This window comes from Manis javanica, chromosome 15, assembly GCF_040802235.1.
Source record: "Manis javanica isolate MJ-LG chromosome 15, MJ_LKY, whole genome shotgun sequence".
NCBI classification, from domain to species: Eukaryota; Metazoa; Chordata; class Mammalia; order Pholidota; family Manidae; genus Manis; species Manis javanica.
Genome location: NC_133170.1, coordinates 55,476,090 through 55,497,541, shown reverse-complemented (window position 1 = coordinate 55,497,541; position 21,452 = coordinate 55,476,090). Strand labels below are relative to the sequence as shown.

The following is a 21,452-nucleotide window of genomic DNA, read 5'->3' as shown; positions in this document are numbered from 1 at the left end:
GTTGAGTAGAATTCACATACGTATAAAACTAGTCTTTTAAAAATGTACAATTCGGTGGCATGCAGCAAATTCCCCATGTTAGGCAGCTACCACCTCTGTATAGTTCTGAAACATTTACATCACCCGCAGAGCAAGCTTGTTTCTATTATTCTTAAACAAATTACAACTAAGCTGTGTTCCCCAGATGCTAGACAGGTAGCAGCGAGGAAGGAATGGGTCTAATGAGTTATGGTTAAACTCACCTTTTTGTGTAGGAACCATGCTGGTTGGCTTCCTCTGCTTCTGTTACTTAGCAGGAAGACACTTTTCAGTGTCCTGAGAAGATGGTGTTCAGCTGTCACTAGAGGGTCTAGATCCCCATCCTGAGGGCATATCCCCCAAACTTTGGAATGAGGGAAGCCCTGAGAGCCTTGAGAAGATGGATGACCCCATCGGGCGGAGGGATGGAAGCTGTGGGACCATACTGCACCCTTGCTTAGCATTGTATGTGATGGGGAATAAGGGGCAGAAACCCCTTAGGCCATTCTTTGTCTTTTGGTATCCTGAAGTTTTTCATCTCACTGTGATCAAATGAAGAAAATTCCAAGCTCTACCAGGAAAAGGGAGGCAGCCCCTGGCTGGGAAGATGCAAAACCACCCTTTATTGATGACCTAGAAACATGGATGCTTTGCATTAATCATCTTGTTTCATTAATTCAATCACTCTGAAATATATTCTGCTCTATAGATGAGAGGAAATTGAGGCTGAGAGAGAAGAGTAGCATGTTCTGGCTCACAAGGGAGTGCAGAGCTAGGGGTTTGTGGATGGTAGCCTGCCTGCAGAGGTTTCCCAAGGAAACACTGCCTAGAAGCCTGGCCCACCCCTCACTTCCCATCCATTCGGACTTCCAAGCGCAATACAACATGAGAGTGCCTTCTTCCTCCAACCCAAACCTCCCTACCCCCGACTCGCCCCCACTAAGTGGAGAGCTGGACAGTAAACCCTCTGATTGCCCCCCTTGGGTGAGTCCATGACATCTACAATGTGTGTCAAAGTGATGAGAGTGCCAGCAGCTTGGATTCTCAACCCCATTAGGAAATCAAACACAAATGTGATCAGGAAAAAAGGCAAGCTTATTTTATTTTTTCTATAAAGACAATCAATTTATCCTTTTAAAATCACCTTTCAGAAAATAAATTTTCTGGAAATGTATTCTTTATAAATGTAGAGCATGCAATAATATGTAACCTACAGAAGCATTTTAAACATGTTAATCCTAATTTGCAAGATAGGTTTTTGTTTTTGGTAGGATTACAGGTCTCCCCAGACATGGTTAAAATCTTTCCTTAATTTTGATTATGTAAAGCTGTAAGAACAGAGATTTATCTTAATGGGAGGTATAAATAATTAATTATATGATTAAAATGATTTGTAAGAAATGACTGAACTTTTGAATCATCCAAAAGTTAGACAGCAAGCCAATATTTTAAAAGAGAGGATAACACTTTCCACAATTTCATAATCTTTTGACAGTCATTTTTCTGCCACACCAGCAGTAACTTTTAGTTGACTATTCACTGGTTGGCAGGTGCTTCAAAATTATTAAGGAAGCTTTGCCACACTTCACTAGCTCTCATTATTTTTAGTTTTGAAGGCCCTGCTTGTAAACAAGTAAAAGACCCCAACTAAATGTATATGGGCCTACATGTTATTTTAAATTTTTGAATATTCATCTGTTGTAATTAAAACATGTCTACAAACATATGAAATTGTGTTTGAATTTCCACAAATATGTATGTACTTTTTAATGCCTTGTATGTTTGGAAATCAGACTGTGCTAATGCCTTCGTATTGTTTTACCAGTAATGAGCATAAAAAGTTTGGCTGTCCATTAACAAATAAACCTTTACAATCAAAGAACCCAGAGGCAGGTTCAATACTTCACTATTTGTGTCTGCAGACACCTGGCTTCATGGAGTACTCCATGCTTCAGAGATAAAACAGCCAAAGTTTTCTCTATTCTTCCACAAAAGCTAACAAGTAATTAAACGGTCCATTTTTTGCAGCAAGAAATAGTGATTTATTCCATCAGTCAGTTCCCTACAATTCCCTCTGGAGACCCCCATCAGCTTGGGTTAGAAGGGAAAATCTTCTCCTTGCCAATGAACAATTAGCCTCATTGAAGCACTGCCCAGAATTCTCCTCAGGAATACTTTGCCCCTCAGGCAGGCCTGGTGCGGGCAAGTTCCCACCTCAGCCGGGCAGCTCTTGCAGCACTGAACCTGTACATGGCTGAGGAAATGCAGAAGGCCGGGTGAGAGGCCCATACTCTGCGTAGGATGCAAGTCTTTTTCCTGACACATACTCAGGAACTCTTACTAGAACACAATTTTAGGTAAGCTCTTAATTTGGGAAGCTACAAACTGTTTGCTGCATTTTCCTTTTTTACAGTGCATCATGGAGGTCATGATCCACAGTGGACTGTGTGTAAGATGAGCTGGGCATGTCAGGGGGGTACATCTGGAGGACCCTACAGTATTGGCAGAGCACAAAGGAGCCCCTGCAGGTTTTGAAGAGCTGTATGATGTACTTGCGGAATTTCTCCCCTAGGAAAAAGTAGATGACTGGGTTAAGGCAGCAGTGGACAAAAGCTAGGGTCTCTGTGGCCTGCATGGCATAGTCCAGGTGTCTCTCAAAGGCGCAGTCCTGAAGCACCTCCAGCTCCACCAGCATCTCCAGGAAGAGCACTATGTTGTAAGGTGTCCAGAAGCCGAGGAAGAGGACCACCACGGCAAAGATCATCTTCACCGCCTTGTTCTTCTTCTCGTTTTTACAGTGCTGCAAGGTCCTGATGATCATGGAGTAGCAAAACAGCATGATCCCCAGTGGGATCACCAATCCTAGAATGTTGATCTCTAGGGAGCTCAGAACCTTCCACCTGGAAGCATGGAGAGAGTACTTCGTTTTACAGTAGGTATGGTTGCGCTCTGTGTAACAAGTGCTAAATATAAAGCCTGGAAGGGAGGCAAATACAGCCACTGACCACGTGGCCACACTGGTGATGACCCCGTAAGTCAAGGTCCTAGCTCTCAAGGAAAACACTGCATGCACAATTGCCAGGTATCTATCGATGCTCATGAGCATGATGAAGAAGATGCCACTGTAAAAGCCCACCAAGTACATCCAGGAAATAATCTTGCACAGACTTAGTCCAAACACCCATTGATCTGCAGCATAGTACCCCCAGAACGGGAGGGAGAGCACGAAGAGTAGGTCTGAGATGGCGAGGTTGAGCAGGTACACGTCAGTCATGGACTTGAGCCGCTTGTACTTGAATAGTACCAGAACTACTACGGAGTTTCCAAGCAGACCAAATAGAAAGACCAAGGAGTAGAGAGGGGGCAGGAAGAGCCTCCCAAAGGCCCTGATGCCTTCTTTTGTGCATGGCTTGGGAATACTTTCAAAGAGGTAGTAATTGTTATAGATGCTTTCATCCAGGGTGGTGTCCGCTATATCTGTAGGGTTCATTTTCAAGTGGACAGGCTCCTCAAGGCAGGTGTGAGCCCAGCCAGAAGCTAAGGAGGGGAAAAACAAACAAGTTTTCTTAAGAACAGAACCAAATGAAGACAGTGCTGCCTGCAGAGCTCAGCTGCCCAATATTTTTCCCCAGATCATTATATACCTGCACTGCCAACCTCTCCAGGTTGAAGGCTCAGCTGTTCACAGGGCAGTGCAGCCCAATGAAATAAGCCTTCCCTTCGAAATCAAACAATGAAATAAGCTCCTCCCTTCAGGGGGAGCATTGGTTCTCTCATTTGTAAGTGGGGACAGTAAAGCCTCCTTTTCAAGGAGGTGGTTTTCAAGGATATATTTCTAAAAGATAGTCAAGTTACCAAAATCACTTGCAGGAATGACAAGCCCAGTTAACACCCCACCAGTACTGTACCCAGGGCCTTTCTGACATAAATGCAAAAATAATAATAATAATAAATAAAAAACCTATGTGTCCCCTTCAGGTTGTAACTCCAAAACTCCAGAAATTTTTGCTTAGGTAATCCTTAGGCTAGAGAGAAGCCAGGTTAGTCCCTTGCCTTTATATAAAAATTCTAATTCCTCCAGCATGCTTTGTACTTTGTGGATTTCCAAGCATGTTCACCAGTATTGTGCATTTAATCCTGTCCTCACCCCAACCCCCCAACAAAAATCTGGGACTTTCGGTCAAGCAAGCATACTGAACCATGGTGTGGATGACTCACAAAAGATTCAGAGAAGTTCAGTGACTTCTGAAGACCACACAGCTATATTCAGAACTTGTGTTTTGGGGCCCCAAGTCCCCGTGGTGTGCTGATAAACCAGATCTGGGGAGAAAGGTGGGGGACTCTGGTTGATGGTGTTTGCTGGTTTCTGTGGTATAAATACTTCCACCATGGCCAAGTTCAAGCTACCAGCTGCCTCACAAAATTCCTGAATATTGAACAATCTACTCCTGGGAGTCAGTGCAAATCAGCTGTGGCATGCACTGCCAAAGCCCTGTTCATTCCAGAGCATGTCATAGGCAGAAGCATGCCAGGCCTCCCAGGCCCAGGTGGCTAGTTGCTCCTGGGCCAATCTGACACTTCTGCAGCAAATGTGTCTTTAAGGCCCTTGGGAAGGTTGCCATCCATGCTCAGGTAATACACAGTTCTCAGATGGCAATCTGAGGGAACACTGTGGTCTTTTCATCAAAACCACATATAAAAATCAATCCTATGCACTGAATCTTATCAGAGTGGGAATTAGCCTGACAGACCCAGAAAAGGCAGAGATAAAATCTCTACGTCCCCAACCACCCTCATTTCCTATTTAAACTGGCACATGCGGTTAAAACTCTCCTAAAACTATATACAAGCTCACAACCACCCTCATTTCCTATCCAATTGGCAGGTGAAGTTAAAACCTTCTTAAAGTCACATACATTTTCACATGTGAGTGCAAACAATTCAGGGATGGAGGGCTTTTTGACTCCAGCCCAAGTCCTCTTGCTTCTTTCTTTATGGTACCCCGCCGTTCCTCACTGAACCCTTTTTACCTTGTTGGGTAATGCACATCACCTCCCTACCACCCACCCTCACCACCACACACACCCAAACACCCAGACTGTGTGTTTCTCAATGCAGAGATTTTGGTTTATTCCTCAAACAGGTTCGGAACACCTGGCACGTTGCAGGGTCTCCAAAAGAGTTTGTTAAATGAATAAAATTCTAGTCCTTCTCCACGATTTCACCAGTGAAATTACAGGAATAAAAGAGGCCGAGGAGTCAGCAAACTAGCAGGAGAGCAAGCACAGCTGGTAGACGTTTGAAATCATTCTGTGGACTTCATCCGCATGGCGCTTCCTGACCCGGGAGTCTTGATAGAAGCAAGAAGCAGAAAAGTGTATGGGTTTGGTGAAAACATCTGTGTATTCTGAGTATGCAGACCTCAGCCAGATGTGTGCAGGGAGAGAGCCCTGCATATATGAATGCCTGTCAGATGGGGGCTTGCAGGGAGTAAGTGCAAGCAGATCATGCGTGAACACTAGGATAGGAGCCACCGGCGAGCAGAACACATGGGATATCGACGTTGGCACTGGGTAAGCAGCTGGCCAGCTTTCAGTGCTCCCAAGTCCATACTCCTGTCCAGAAAGCAGTTCCCTGGCCCCAGGCCCTGGGAATGGCCCCATCCCCACTTACCTTGCTCTCCTGAAAGTGGCTCTGAGGAAGGTCTGGGGAGCAGGGCCAGGACTGCTCAAGAAGTGCAGCGTTAGGAACGACATGTGGCTTTGAAGGGCAAGTGGCTTCCTGTGAGCACCAACTCTACTCATTTATCTGTGCTGAACGCAAGTGGGTTTTTTTGATAGAAGTAAAATGCAGAATATGAGTGAGTAGTCACTCCTTTCCCCAAACTGAAAGCTAATAAGGTCGGCTTTCTGCTAGATTAAGGAGGAAAATGAAGTAAGTTTTTAAAAAGAAAAAATTTTAAATCTTCCAAATTTATTTGTTGGATTTTTAAGGGAAAAAAATTTCTTTTAGTCGGCTATATGCAGTAGAAATGATCTCCATGTTCTGGAGTGGGCTGTTTATTTCCCCAGCATGGACGATAAGATTCTCCCAACACGTGGGATCTAAGGAGGTCAGAGTGAGGGGCTAGACATACTCAAGAAAATGGATATTCAGTAGAAGAGAGAAAAATTTATACAAGTGTGTGTGTCTGGGAGTGACTTGGAGGGATCAAGTTAGCCAAGTTCAATAATCAGCATGGCCTCAATCTTGTGCTAAGTGACATGACAACATCGCTCAAGCCCCTTTTGCAACAGAAAGACCTCTTCCCAAACCCCGGCTACTTAGAAATTGTGGAGCTTCTACCGACAGTGATCTTGGCTGAGAGTCTCTTTTGAGTCCGCGGAGCCATCCAAGCAAGAGCTGACATCAGACCAGTCTTTTGTATATCGTATACTCAACTTCTGCCAGCTTCCAGATGTTTTCCCTCTCTGTGTCTGCAGTTGCTCAGCTCTGGTTCAGTTTAAAAGAGCCACAAATATCACTTTTCCTGAGGAATCTTCATGAATAAACTAAAAAATTGAGTGGGTGCAGTGTTTATCAAACTTTTTTTTTATTATCACCCTTCTTAAGGAAGCTTTTCAGATAAATCTGTTTCACCATCTCCCCATGAAATGTCAATGCCACAGAAAAACTGTATATCTGTTTATGTAGTGTATGTGTATCTGTGCTTCATACATAAAAAGAGTAATTATTTTCACCCCCAAGAAATGATTTTTACTCCTTGAGGGCACTATTGCCTCTATTAAGAATGCAGGAGTTGTAGTAGTCATTCCCCACCTGGTTCTTTGCGTCCCCTCTGCCTTGGGTCCCAACAAGACATGTAGAGCAACATCTGGAGACATTTTTGTTCAGGGTGGGAGAAGTTGTTTCTGGCTCCTAACAGGAGAGGCTAGGAATGCTGCTAAAATCGTACAACGCAAAGGACAGCCCTTCACAATATAGGATTATCCTATATTGTGCCCTTAGCATGGTGCATGGTACAGATAGTGCTCAACAATGGTACCAGCAGAGAAAATTAGGATAATGTCAATCACGCTGATGCTGAAAAACCCTGAGCTGCAGCACTGTTCCCCAGTGCGTGAACTGTGGAACCAGGTTCACATGTATCCTGCAAAAAAGAATAGAGATCTGTGGTCAAATAAGTTTGGGGATTGCTGGGCATGGGCTCAGGTTAAACACATTTTTCACTGTAGTGCTTCCTGGGGGCTTTCCAGCACTATCATCTCTGTGAACTCTGGAAGAAGAGAAAGAATAAAAATGGCTCAAACAATGTGGCCAGTGAATCTACACTCATGATACAGAGTAATTGATAAAATGAACATGTTTTTAGGGGTACAGAGCCTAAGGAAGATTCCACCATGGAATTACAGACCTTGAGGCACCAGTTAGACTGCTGGAGCTACACAACGAAAGGTGTGAAGCACATGCTTCCCGAGGCCCTGGGCAAGCCCACCTGAGCAAGTGCAGGAGTCTCCATGGACCCTGGCCTGGTGAGAGGAGGGTTACGGTTCTAGAACAGGTGATTCCTAAGGGTCCAAACCATCATAAGTGATCATAGAGCATGGTGGGTCTGGAGATGATCCCTGGAAAGCCAGTTAGCATGCCCTTAGCCAGTCCTGCCCATGTGACAGGTGTTAGTCCCTGAAGGACAGACATCATGAGACCCGACTGCCCTGATGGTTGACAGCATGGGTCAGGCCTGCTCAGTCTGGGTTTGGAGCTCAGTGCTACCGCTTACTAGCTGTGTGACCCTCAATTTTCTCTTCTGTGAAAAGGGGTGATAACCATGAGGACTGGGGGATGGTTAATGGCTAAAGTTTGTAAAGCCCTTAGCATGGTGCATGGTACAGATAGTGCTCAACAATGGTACCAGCAGAGAAAATTAGTAGGATAAATCAAATGTACAGTAATAGCTTTTTCTCTTGAAACAGCTGACCTTGGCCTATTGAAATATGGGAAATATTTGCATGTAAACTCAGTGGACCACATTCAATTTCTGAGTCAGTGTCAGGTTAAAAGCAGGTTTCAGGTTTCCAAATTGCAAAGATTACTGCCCTGGAGAAAGTCAGTCTTCAGATTTGCAGAATACTACTGATGCCGGGGTACTTGTTTGCGGAGTCAAAGAATGTACTTCACAAACACTCAAGGTAGGAGAGCAAGTGAGAAGCTTTTATTTAGAGATAAAGTGAGAGGACAGAGCTCCTGGCTCAGGCCAGCGGGGGACAAGAGAGTCCCAGGGTGGTGTATTGTCTAGGGGATGTATAGGTGGTTGAGAGGCAGAGGGCTAGGGATGCTGACCAGCTAAGTGGTCCCAAAATGTTTATCTTTGAAGAGACATTAAGTTTCTTATTAGTCTTCTGGGTTATTTACAAGAAATTTACTGCTCTGATTTCCTCCCAGGATAGCAGCTTCCTGGTCTAGAAGCATACCAATCAAGACTGCCTGCTTTGCTCCCAAGGTGGGCTTAGATACTGTCTGTTTGTTAAAGAGTATCTTAAGAAACTTAATTTTTAACTAATTGGATTTTAAATTTATCTTTAAGATGGAATCCTTCCTGTTTTTACTGTGTTGTTTTGGGCTTGCTTGCTAAATGGCCCAGGTTGCAAATCACTTGATTAGGGCTGTAGGAGGAAAAGCAGCACCTGGATAAAGTAAAAAAATAAGCTGGGTCCTCCAGCAGGGCAAAGCAAATCCCACAGTGGATTATTTTACTTTTTTTTTTCCAGAGGCCCTCACCCTACTCTGTCAAAACCCACAGTCCCTGTCTCAATACTTCTACTGTCCTGGAGAAACACTAAATAGGTTTTTCCTCCAGGAAAAGTTTCAAAACTTAACAATACTCCTAACCCCAAAAAGGATCGAATTTTTAGTAATGCCTGTTTCTTAGTTGGGGAAATACCCAGAGAGAGGAGGTAGGGCACTCAAGGCACCACTGCCAGAGACACAGAGCTAAAGCCTACACTCCCGACCATTCCACTGGACTGAGTTTCTGGAACCTGACCAAAGAGGGGCAGACCAACAAAAAATATCCAGATCACCCTCCCCCACCCCCTACAAAGCAAGGTCGTAAGCAGCGCATGAAGGCATTCCAGAAGGAAAGCAATAATGTGAGGCTCCAGCGCCCCCTAGTGACCAAGTTTTATTTCAACACCAAAAACATCAAAATGCCCACCATACTAATCCACAGGGACCAGCCTATCTGACACTGGAAGCCAAAAATTCTCGAGGTCTTCAGGAAGAGCTCCACTGTCCACTGGACTCACCTGCAGAGCAGCAACGGTAAATCATTCCAGATTTGGTGTCACACCTGTTACTTTCAGTTTAAAATGAGAGGAAGCTACCAGGTAGGGATACCCAGAGCACAGTACCCAAGGACAGTAACAGTGACGTGGAGGAGCAGAGAGCAGCTTATGTATGGCCAGTGGGATGGGGTTCATTTTCATGAGCTCTCTGTTGACTGGTTAATTGAATAATTTGGGGGCTGTCCCTCATGGCCTGGTACCTGGGCTCAGGGCCTTTAGAACTGGTGCATAGTGGCCCCAGAGACTGAGAGGATGAGAAGGGAAGTGACTGGGATGGACCTACCTGCTCAAAAAGGAGAAGTGATGGGCCCTAGCCAGCACCTAAAACTGGACCAAGACAGCATTTAAACAGACTAAATTATGGGTGAAAACTGAATAAACAGACAAAACTTTGGGAAGGAAATATAAGTGTGCAAATTACAAACTGATTTTTTCAAAGATAATTGAAAAATATCTGCACATTTGAAAATAAGAAAACACATTTTCATATACCCGAGATGTCAAAAAAAATATAATGGAAAATAAAAAGCACTTATAACTGAATGATAATAAAATATAATTTATCCAAAATTGTGGCATGCAGCTAAAGTGGCCCTGAGACGATCACTTAGACCTGAAATGTTTATAGTAGAAGAGAAAGAATGGCTAAAAATTAATGAAAAGTGTTCAACCAGAAACAGAAACAGTAGTAAAAGGAATGGTAGAATAAACTCAAAAAGGGCATAAGAAAAAAAATAATGAGAGTAGAAATTAAACAGAATTGAAAGTCATAGACTCATTAAGGTATTTGAAAATACTAACAAAATTGACAAGACTCTGGGAAGATAGGTAAAGAAGGAAAAAAGTAAACTATCTTGAAAATGCAAAAGGAGAAATAAATACAGAGCAGAAGTGAGAAAGTAAGAAATATTATGAATGACTTTAGCACAATGACTTTGAAAACTTAGGTAAAATGGATAAATTCCTAGAAAATACATCTTATCAAAATGGCCCCAAAAGAAATATAAAACCTAATTTACAATCTTTTTAAAAATTAAATGAGTGGTTTAGATGATTTGCACAAAAACCAAGTAAAAAGACTCGGGACAGATATTATAGGGAAATTCTATCAAACATTCAAGATACAAATAACTCTAATCTCATGTATCTTTTCCCCTCAGAATTAAAAAAAAAAAGCTCCTGAGCTCATTTTATGAAGTGAGTATAACGTGGATAACAATCCAGACAGTAGGAAAAAATTAAATTACTCAATTTCACTCGTGTTGATGTAAATATCCCATATAAAATATTAACAAACCAAATTCACTAAAGTTGAAAAATATATAACAGTTAAGTTAGTTCATTTCTGAAGTGCAAAGTTGGTTTAATATTCTATTAATGTAAATGATCATATTAACAGAAAAAAAGAAAACCTATCTGATGCAGAAAAAGCATTGAATAAGAAAAGCACTATTCATGATCTGAAAAAATTAAAACTTAGGACATTAAGAACAGAAGGGAACTTCTTTAAATTTATAGAGAAACTCATCAACAAACATACTACTTAAATGTAAACAGCAAAAGTCATTCTTTTTAAAATCAGGAACATGACTAGAATGCCCCACCACCAGTTCTATTAAAGCTGGTAGAAAAAGACAAGAATGAAAAATAAAATATATAATGAATTCCACAAAGTTGCAGGATACAAACTCAATACACAAAAATCAGTTGCATTTCTATACACTAACAATGAACAATTTGAAAAAAAATTAACAAAATTCCACTTGCAATAGCATCAAAACGAATAAAATTCTTAGGAAGAAACTTAAAGAGGTGAAAGACTTGTACACTGAAAGCTACAAAACATTGTTAAAAGAATCTAAAGAAGACACAAATTAATGGAAAGACATGCCACGTTTGTGCATTGGAAGACTTACTATTAAGATGTCAATATTACCCAAAGCAATTTACAAATATAATGCCATCTCTATCAAAACCCCAAAACTGTTTTATGTAGAAATAGAAAAACCCATCCTAAAATTCATATGGAATCTCAAAGGACCCAGAATAGCCACAGTCTTAGGAAGAAGAAAAAGGTTGGAGGTCTCACACTTTGTTTTATTAAAATATATTACAAAGTTACGATTATCAAAACAGTGTGGTACTGACATAGAGACAGGCATATAGACAATAGAATAGAAGAGAGTCCAGAAATAAACCCTCACATATGTAGTCAAATTATTTTCAAACAGCGACCCATGATCATTCAATAAGGAAAGAACAGTCTTTTCAACAAAGGGTACTGGGAAAACTGGATGTCCACATGCAAAAGAATAAAGCTGGACCCTAAGCATACACCATATACAAAAATTATCTTAGAAGAAAACAAAGCAAAGGCTTCATGGCAGTGATTTTTGAATATGACACCAAAAGTACAGGCAATAAAAGTAACAATAAATTAACGGGACTTAACTAAAATGTAAAACTTCTGTGCACAGGATATAATCAACAGAGTGAAAAGGCAATCTATAGAATGGGGGGAAATGTTTGAAAATTGTATATATCTAATAAGGGGTTAATATCCAAAATGCATAAAGAGCTCCTACAAGTCAACAACAACAACAACAATAAAAAACCTGATTTACTCTTTGGTGGTACTAGTACAGGGGAAGACAGAAGCAGAATAAAATATTCAAAAATGAACTTCAGTGACTGTTTCAGAGACAATGTTTTTTATTATTTTAAAAATCCCCAAATAATGTCCTACTTACCAGACTGAAGCCCCATGTGTGAAATCAGCTTCCTCCCCACCAGAACCTAACATAAAAATGTAAATAGAGAGATTGTTAATGGGTTAAAACCCAGAGGAGACCTGTCCCCTCCACACCTGACAGTATCTAGACATTGCACCACCCAGCATAACAATTCTTCAGGGCACATTATCTGCACCACCCACCACCCCACCCACCCAACACACAAGCAAACCACCAAATCCTGTCTCTAGAATAACCAGTTCCCTGTTTCTACCTTTCAGTCAGCCCTGGATGAGTTTCTTCCTTCTGAACCCAAGGTTCTCTGCCTTCCCTGGTGTGCATAACTGGAGACACAAAATATATAAACACAGGCTTGTATATCTTAAAATATAAACGGTTTTAATATGCCATTTTATATATGAGAGGGCTAGTAGGTGAAAAGGGTACAACAGAGAAACAGTTCCCCTGGCCTTTGAGACAACATGAAGAGTCACTGTTAGGAAGGAAGTTGGGAAAAAATCTTTTCCTGCAGCCCTGAGAATCCCTGGGTGGGACCTGTGGAGACAGGAGGCGGCTGTGGAGACGGGAAGACAGACTGCCAAGGTGCACCATACTCTGTGGCTGCCGTCTTTTTTTTTGGTCTAGGGTGAAAAGGAGAGATCTGTCAGAAAAAGAATGGCACCATGATGAGCCAAATTATGGCGCCTCCAGCTGAAAAACCCAGGCCTTTTGACCCAGACCCTTCAACAAGGAAAAATGAGATTGTTTAGAAGCAGTGGGAGAAACCCTGGGCTATATTCCCTCAGGGTTACTCCATCCTCAGGGTCCCAAATGTCAAACACTCTCCGTCCCATCCCTTAGTAACACATAGCTCTTCCCTCCCCTTTAGCCTCCTCCAGCCCTACCATTTTCCTGACCCTCCCACGTCAACATTCAGTCCAGAATCTGCTTAAATATTAACACCACAGGATGAAGGGCTGGGATTCCTTAGCCTCAGAGTGCCACATGTCAGTGCGAAGAGGGAGATGAAATAGGAATGGCTGAACACTGCCACCATGGTGCTCTCTTGCTGTGATGTTTGGGAGTTTTCCAAGATAAGTGATGCCTAATGTGAAATTCTATTGTTTTAATCACAAAACCTTTTTCATATACTATCAATGGTACTAAAAAAAATGGTAGTTTAATTTAGAACAGAATGACTTTTTTTCTTTCTCCAAAAATACTTACTTCATATAATATCACAAAATGGCAGCAAGAACATCTTACCACATAAGCGTTTGTGTGTGCATGTGTGTATATACGTATCTGTGTACACATACTTCTGAGTGCAAAAATTACATGAGCAATATTTACACCTGCACAACACGCTGATATAATAAGTTCATGTATCCACGGTACAACAGTATGTCCCAATCACAGAACTCCTCACCCCCTTTCATTTTACGATCTGGGCTCATTTTCCTTTATGAGGCATGCAGGCATTGTTAACAGTTCCAAGACAGATTCCTCTGAGTCTCTTGGCTTGCTAAGAGGGGAGAATGAGGAGAGATGTATGAAAGTTGTTAAATGACTCCTCTTGTATATAATTGAGAAGTGGGATCAATTTGGTCAAGGTTCGTCTATCTGAATTATGAAGATTAAGAACATGTGAAATTGCCCACATTTCATGACACAATATCAAAATATCACTGTATTCATTTTCTGTTGCTGCTATAACAAATTATCACAAATGAAGTAGATTAACAACATGAATTCATTATCCTATGTTTCTGGCAGTCAAAAATCAGAAATCATTTTCACTGGATGTTCATAAGGTTGGTTTCTTCTAGAGGTTCCAGGAAAGAATCTGTTTCCCATACTTTTCCAGCTTCCAGAGGCCGCCTACATTTGCTGGCTCATCTCATGGCCTCTTTCTCCATCTCCAAAGCCAGCAGTGTAGCATCTTCTCTCCTCTCTGACCCCATTATAATGACCCTTGTGATTATATTGCACCCACCCAGATAATCCAGGATGATCTCCGTTTCTCAAATCAACTGTGCAAAATTCCTTTTGAATATACAGTAACAGTCATAGGTCCTGGAGATTAGGACATAAACATCTTGAAGGGCCACATTCTATCTACCACATCACATTTGGTAATATCACCGCTCACTCAAAAACTAAATCTTTAGAACTTGTCATATTCCTAGTAGTGAAAACAAGTTTTCCAAGATTATGATTTTCACTTGAAAACTCAAAATTTATTGTTGGCAGCAAATACTACCAGTTGTTTTACTTGAAAAGAAAACTCCATTCATTTGCAATAAAATGTCTACAAATATCTATTTGAATAATCATAAATGTAAGTCATTCTTTCAGGTAAAATGGAATCCCATGTGAATTCACGGGTAGATATAACAAAATCAGTTTTACCTGATTCTTCAAGGACATGCTTAAGTAAAAATGGCACTGAGAGCACATGGCACTGAAGAGTCATGCCTTTTATACAGTTTTGTGGCATGGCCTCAATCTGTCCGGAGGTACCCCTGGTTTTGCCCACCATTGTTTTTGCATCATCAGTGCAAACATCAACAAAGTGAAAAAGATAAAATTATATTCCTGTATGAATGTAGTTTTGATATCATGGATACCATGGAAAGGATCCCTACTCGCTGTCACCCCCAGGGGTCCAAAGACCGCACTTTGAAGTTTGCTGTGTTAGGGAAACAGAACTTGCCAGCAGATGGCAGCACGTACAGCAGAATTTTTTAATTTACATTGGCCATGATTTAGGAAATACTTCATGATAAAATTTTTAATTTGCTTTTAAAACTCAAAGATAACATTTCTTTTCAGAAAGTTTGTTTAAATATACGGTAGAATTCCATGAAAGGAGTCCTACTTCAGCAAGCAATTCAAACAAGTATACAAGAACTTGTTCTGGAGACAACCATTGTATTTTTAGCTCGCAGAAGTACTCGAGGCTGGCTTCTCATTTTGTCACCCAGAATATTGAGAACAGTAAATAGCCTTGATAATAGCAGTTCTGTCATTTTATTAAACTTAAAAAAATCTATATGTTCTACTAACTGGAATCACTATAAAATTAATGCATTTTCAGAAAGAATCATGTCTAGAGTTTGATAAAACTTCTTTTAAAAGGCTAAAGTCAGTCTGTCTTTTCTCTTTTTCTTTATTAAATCTATTAGAGCACTAAGGAAGAGCTCAAAAAAGAAAATTCATATCCATTGGACCTTAGAATCTGTATATTGTTTTAAGGCACCTCCATTAATGCAATTTTTTCTGAGGCAGAGAAAGTTTCTGAATTTTATTTATGAAACATCAAGGCTTCATGATGAATATCATGAATGATATTAGGACTTTCAGATGCAAGAATGGAGCAAAGCAGTAGTAAACATGTATTTCTGAACTAAGACTAACTGAATAAAAAATATGGAAGCTAAGTAAATATGAGGTAGAATTAAAATAGTGTTCAATAATAAAACAACAAACAGGAGAATGGTAAGAACTAAAATGGTCCACATTAAAGTCTTATATTAGGACTTTATTAGTTCACTTTGTAGTTTAAAATTTAAGGGAAAACTCTAAAAGGATAGAATATAATTTTTAAGTAGAAAAAAATTCATAGAAATAAGCATCTCAATTCAAAAGTAGTAATCACCACACAAAAGATTGAATATTCTTTAATTTCTTTTCTAACACATAAATTCCCTGAATGCAAGGATTTTTGTTTCTTTGTTAATTTCTACATCCTAAAAAAATGTCATGCACATGGGGAATGCTCAAAATTACTTGCTGAATGAAAAATCTCACACAAATTACTTTATATGAAATAATACACACAAGACTTCATTAATAAGCAAAAGATATAAAAATTAGTTCCCTAAATAGAAAATGCTATCATAAATGATAGTGGAATAATGCTCAATTTCCCTAGTAAACAAACCAAAAAAAGCAAAAATTAATCTGATATACCATTTTACCCCATCATATTCACAAACATTCTAAGAGGTAATGAAAAAAATCACACTGAGGATATGTATCAAGAGTCATGAAATGATGTGGCACCCGCACATTTAGGGTTTTTTTCCCTAAGAAAACAAAACAAAACCTATTATGTGTAAAGTCACTGGTTAATTTATGTTATTTGACATATGGTAACAAATGCAATTCCACAGTATAGGAACAGTTAAGCAAACTGAGGAACAAACGCTGTATGAACCACTTTATACAGGCATGAAAATTGATTATGAAGACTGAAGAAATGAAAATGGCTGCATATCGAATGTGGCAAAGTATGGCATAACTACATGAAAGCCAACACTGTAAATTAAGATAAAGCATTGTGTTGGAACATTATTCAGCCACAGAAGAGTTCTGTTCTGGAATATAAATTAGAACAATCTTTTTGTAGGACAATTTGACAGTATATGTTTCAAATTTAAACTGCTCATATCCTTTAACCGAGAGAATTGTTCCTAGGAATTTAAGCTATGACCAGTTCTCCTATATGAAAATTCATTCAATGATTCAACAAGATTCCCTGGACATCTACATCCCGCACAATGGCGATTTCAAGATGAAGTCCGTTTCAGGACACCAGTTCACAGTCCAGTGGAGAGGATAAAAACGTGAGGAGAGAGTTACAATTGAGTGTAATATGTAAAATGAACAGAATTAAACGGTAAAACAGATGACTTTAGAAAGAGCAATTCTAAGATTTGAGCATAATTCTAGACTAAAAAAGAAATCACAGCAGGCTCTGTTTGTTGGAACGGAGGATGACTCACCACCTGAGAATTGCTGGTGTTTGCCAGATGAAGATTAGGCATGAGGTAGGCTTGCCTGGCAAGGCAAAGGAACAGCGGGTCAGAGGCAAGGCACAGGGAAAGGGCGGCGACCTGCTTGCCGATGGGAATGCCCAGTGTAGATGGGGTTAGATACCAATGGCAATGGGAGTTAGACGTAGACTGCAATCGCCATTGCATCGGCATTCTTTGAAGCAAAACCATTATCTCACCAACCCTCTTTGAAGTGGAGTATGTGCTCTACCTCTGGAAATGGAGTACGTGTTCTGCCTCTGGACAAACCCACGTGTCTAAGGCCCCATCTGGCAGGTGCCCTAGTGGTGAGCAACCTCCCCTACGGTTCTCCTTTGAGGGGCTGGTGGTTCTTCCCTTTCCTTCCACGGGAACAGCTCAGCAGCCTCACGTCCATTCTTTGGGCTTAACCCTCACGAGCCCTCCTTCCAATCAGGTGAGGATAGAAGACCCCAGCTCATTTCTTCTTGGCATCCGTGCAGCTACATATAAGGCACAAGTACTTTTTTCAAATGCTGGAGAAAAAAAATGCATTATTTTATTCTTAAGAATAAATGTTTCGGTCTGAAGTCAAGAGGCCAGTGGTTATCAAAGAGCAAATCCAATCACCTCAAAGGGATTGATGGTTGATTAAGCATCTCAGTCCTCCCGGGAGGGGCCCTTAGACGTCAGAGATCCGGACGAAGACCTGGTCTCCATCCGGCCAGTCCACAGGTCACAGACTCACTGAGGGACGACATGCTAGGGGTGGGCAGCCAGGGGTATCTGTATCCTGAAGCACATTTTTTTTTGGTTACCCCTGAGCTCACCCCGCAGTGTGCACTCCAAAGAGGGGAGGGTCGGGCCTCTGAGCGCCAACACCGTCCCACCCACCTCCACCGCGCACCACCCGTTCCACCACCCTCCCTCAGTGGCCCAGTGGGGAGGAAAGAACATGGCAGCTCTGAACCGAACGGGGAGGGGCGAGGGCCTCGCACCTATCAGAGCCAAGCGAGTGCCATGGGGGCGTGCCCTGAGGGGCATTTGTCGGGCTGGACAGCCAATCGTGGCTTACTGCCGCCTCACTGGCTCAACCTTGACCCACAGCAGAGGCCAAGGGCCTGCCGCCCTTCCCAGCAGCCCTTTCAGCGGCAGCGCGCATTCCGTCACTCTTGCTTCCGCCTGGGAGGGCCCAGACGGGGGCGTACGGTTGATCTAAAAGCTTCCCTGATGCCTTCCCTCAAATTCCCACAGTAAAGGATGCCAAAGACTAGAACAGGGCTGGGGAAACATCCTACATCTTCGTCTTTGCTGTACCTAACCAGTAAAAACATGTATATAACCATTTAATTTACGAAATTGTTGAATCATTCAATTACGGAGGCCAATTTCAGTGAAAATTTTCCATATAGACGTTTACACTATTAGGAAGAGCCCTAAATACTGGCCTACTCCCCAGACTGGCCCCACTGGGGCACTTGAAGTTGTCTGAGAACCAGTATGAAACTGAGAGACTGTAGAGGGGCAGCAGAGTCTCCCTGGAACAGCACCTAGAGTCCAGAGGAGAGTGGTGCCTTCCACATTGCTAGATACCAACATGTTGTTAGCTGGTTGACTAGGTTGTGTGCGTTTTCTCAGTCCTTGTCTTCTCCAAGAGATCACCCAAGACACAGACTTAGAACAGTAAGCGGCAGGAATTTAAGCAAAGTGAATGTACACTGAAGAGCCAGCTGTCTGGAAACCAGGAACAGCCCGGCTATTAGGGTTTGGACTGGTTTTTTAAATGGTGGAAAGCCCCTCCCTGTGTCTTACATCATTCCATTAACCTGTTGACAGTTTCAGGTTATATATCCTTCTTCCTAGTAAGCAGGCACTTGACCAAAAGTACATGAGCAAAACCCACAGAGAGGGTGGCAAAACCTCAATGTAAATTTATTATTTATGTCATAATAAGCCCCAAGGTAGCTCCAGGTCACCTTCTGGGTCTTAAGTGTGCCTGCGGCCAAACTGTTTTGGTGGTTTGCAAGCCCTGTTGAGCTTTTTATATCTTGTTTGGCCCTGAAAAGTCAGGAGACTGAACCATAAACAGGAGGAGTTTGGGGTGGGTTCTGCCATTTGGTGACAAGGGGGTAGGTGGAGAGAGGGACGACCTTGTCCAGGACAGGGCTAGAGCTGCTCATGTCTGCCTAGCTACCAGACAGTTCGCCCAAGGGCTGGGATTCTTCAGGGCATATGCTCTGCACACTCACTTAGTCCTCCCAAGAGCCTACACCCACCAAATCCTGTCTATGGAGTAGCCAGTTTCCTCTAACCCTGACTCTACCGTTAGTCAGCCCTGGCTGAGGTTCTTCCTCCCTCCTTAGAACCCAAGGTTCTATCCCTTTCCTGTTAAACACAGTTGAAGACACAAAATATACATATACAGGTTTGTCTATTTAGAGTATGTTTTCATTTTACCACATAATTAATTTTGGAAATCTGACAGTACATTCATATAGGCAATTTTCATACTGCCACCTCAAAAGTGAGAGGCAGGAGAGAAGACAGTATCACAGGTATTTTTACTTATTCCTGAGAATCCCTGGGTGGGACCTGTGGAGGCAGGAGGCGGCTGTGGAGACGGGCAGACAGACTGATGAGCCAAATAATGGCGCCTCCAGCTGAAAAACCCAGGCCTTTCCACCCAGGCCCTTCAGGAAGGAAAAACAAGACTGTTAAGCAGTGAGAGAAACCCTGGGCTATATTCCCTCAGGCATACTCCCTCCTCAGGGTCCCAAATGTCGAACACTGTCTCTCCCATTCCTTAGGAACAGATAGCCCTTCCCTCCCCTCTAGCCTCCTCCAGCCCTACCATTTTCCTGACCCTCCCACATCAACATTCAGTCCAGAATCTGCTTAAATATTAACACCACAGGATGAAGGGCTGGGATTGCTAAGCCTCCCTGAGTGCCAGATGTCAACGTGGAAAGGGAGATGAAATAGGAAAGACTGCACGTTTACCTTATACCCATGTTGCCACCCCAGTTCTCTTATGCCAATATTGAGAGCATTCTAAGCAGTGATACTTAATATAAAATGTATTTTTAATCAAAAAACATTTTTCTTATTTTATCAATGGTACTTAAAAATGTCATGTAGAAAAAAATTGACTTGGTCTTTTCTGAAAATATCTAAACTTTATATAATAAACAATAAAAAATGATACTGTGAAGATGTTACCAAATAAGATAGTGTATGTTAGCTAATGTGTGTGTGTGTGCCTTTATACATAAACGTTTGGGTGCAAAAATTACTACATAAGCAACACTCACATCTACACACAATGAGCTGATGTAATAATAAGCTCATGTAATAAAATGTATTCATGGTACAACATTATGTCTTGATCACAAAAGCCCTGCTCCCTTGTACCTTTTTTGAAACTGGGCTCATTTCACTTCATCAGACACACACACATTGTTAGCAGTTCCAAGATACATTTATTTGAATTTCTTGGTTTATATAAGGAGAAATGGAAGAGGTGTTAAAATCAATTACTGGGTGCTAGAAAAGGGTCACTCTTGCATATAATTGAGAAGAGGGACTGATTTAGTCAATAGTGTCAGTCAAGCTACATTAAACATTTTAACATACAAAACTAACTTTAGAATCATGAGACTGAAACAAAGAAAGGCATTTTCCGCTTTGAGTGTTCATATTCATGAGCAAAATCTGTCAACTAAGTTTTGCAAATAAGGGAATAACCAAATATAGTATTTAAACTCACCCATTTAGTATGTTTTTTAATGCGTTAGCTTCTTTCAGCTTCTCTAAGAGTTTCTGCCTTGTGTTTCTTTGCCTTCAAAGTTGATTGACACTCCAAAGTCATGTCACATCCTTGTCGGCACACTGAGGCTCCCATGGCTTACGTGTCATGAAGTAATTTGACTGGCTTTTTAGTTCAATCTACTTTACATCTAACATGTAAATTCAGAAATTCAAAATGCATTTGGAGGATCCAAAGAATACTACCATTCTTAAATATGTGGAAAATTTATATGTGAAAATATACTCCTTCACATGAAATTGAGAAATTTCAGAATTCTTACATATGAATGTGCTCAAGATGATCACCAATAATACCATTTCCACCCATCTTATAGTATAGCAGACACAATTTATTAATGTGGAGTTTGGAATATCTGGGGAGAAAATTTTACTGTAGGCTAAAGTCTAGAAAAAGGCAAATAATCAGTTTTACGGTATAGGCATTACCCCAAATGTTATATCACATTGGAGATCTTTACTATGGTTCTTGCACCCAAGCTAGAATTTAATACTCATTTTGGTCACAGCTTGATTATATGCATGTGCAGCCTTTTGATCACTGAGTTTAGAATAAAAAAGTTAAAAACAGATATACTAATTTTAAATAAACTGAAAGTCATATGACAACTAAATATTAATATCAAATTAGGCCAAAGATTCATTAATATACATGTGATACTGGAAGAAATTTTAAGTGCATTTCAAGTAATTCTTCCATCAAAAGATCTATTAATGGCAGTATAGTGGTTCTC

General features: G+C 41.2%; 1 protein-coding gene and 1 long non-coding RNA gene across 2 annotated transcripts; both read right to left on the bottom strand.

Moving 5' to 3' along the window:
• Nucleotides 1–215: 215 nt before the first annotated feature.
• Nucleotides 216–7,152, bottom strand: CCR4 (C-C motif chemokine receptor 4). The gene is made up of 2 exons (XM_017675681.3): nt 5,692–7,152; nt 216–3,555 (listed from the first exon to the last, which is right to left on the bottom strand). The coding sequence occupies exon 2, from the start codon at nt 3,506–3,508 to the stop codon at nt 2,426–2,428; it is 1,083 nt and encodes a 360-aa protein (XP_017531170.1). The 5' UTR covers nt 3,509–3,555; nt 5,692–7,152; the 3' UTR covers nt 216–2,425.
• Nucleotides 7,153–17,146: 9,994 nt separating this feature from the next.
• Nucleotides 17,147–17,700, bottom strand: LOC140846572 (uncharacterized). Its single transcript, XR_012125809.1, has 2 exons — nt 17,524–17,700; nt 17,147–17,429 (listed from the first exon to the last, which is right to left on the bottom strand). It is a non-coding gene; the product is annotated as an uncharacterized lncRNA (long non-coding RNA).
• Between the last annotated feature and the right edge of the window lie 3,752 nt (nt 17,701–21,452).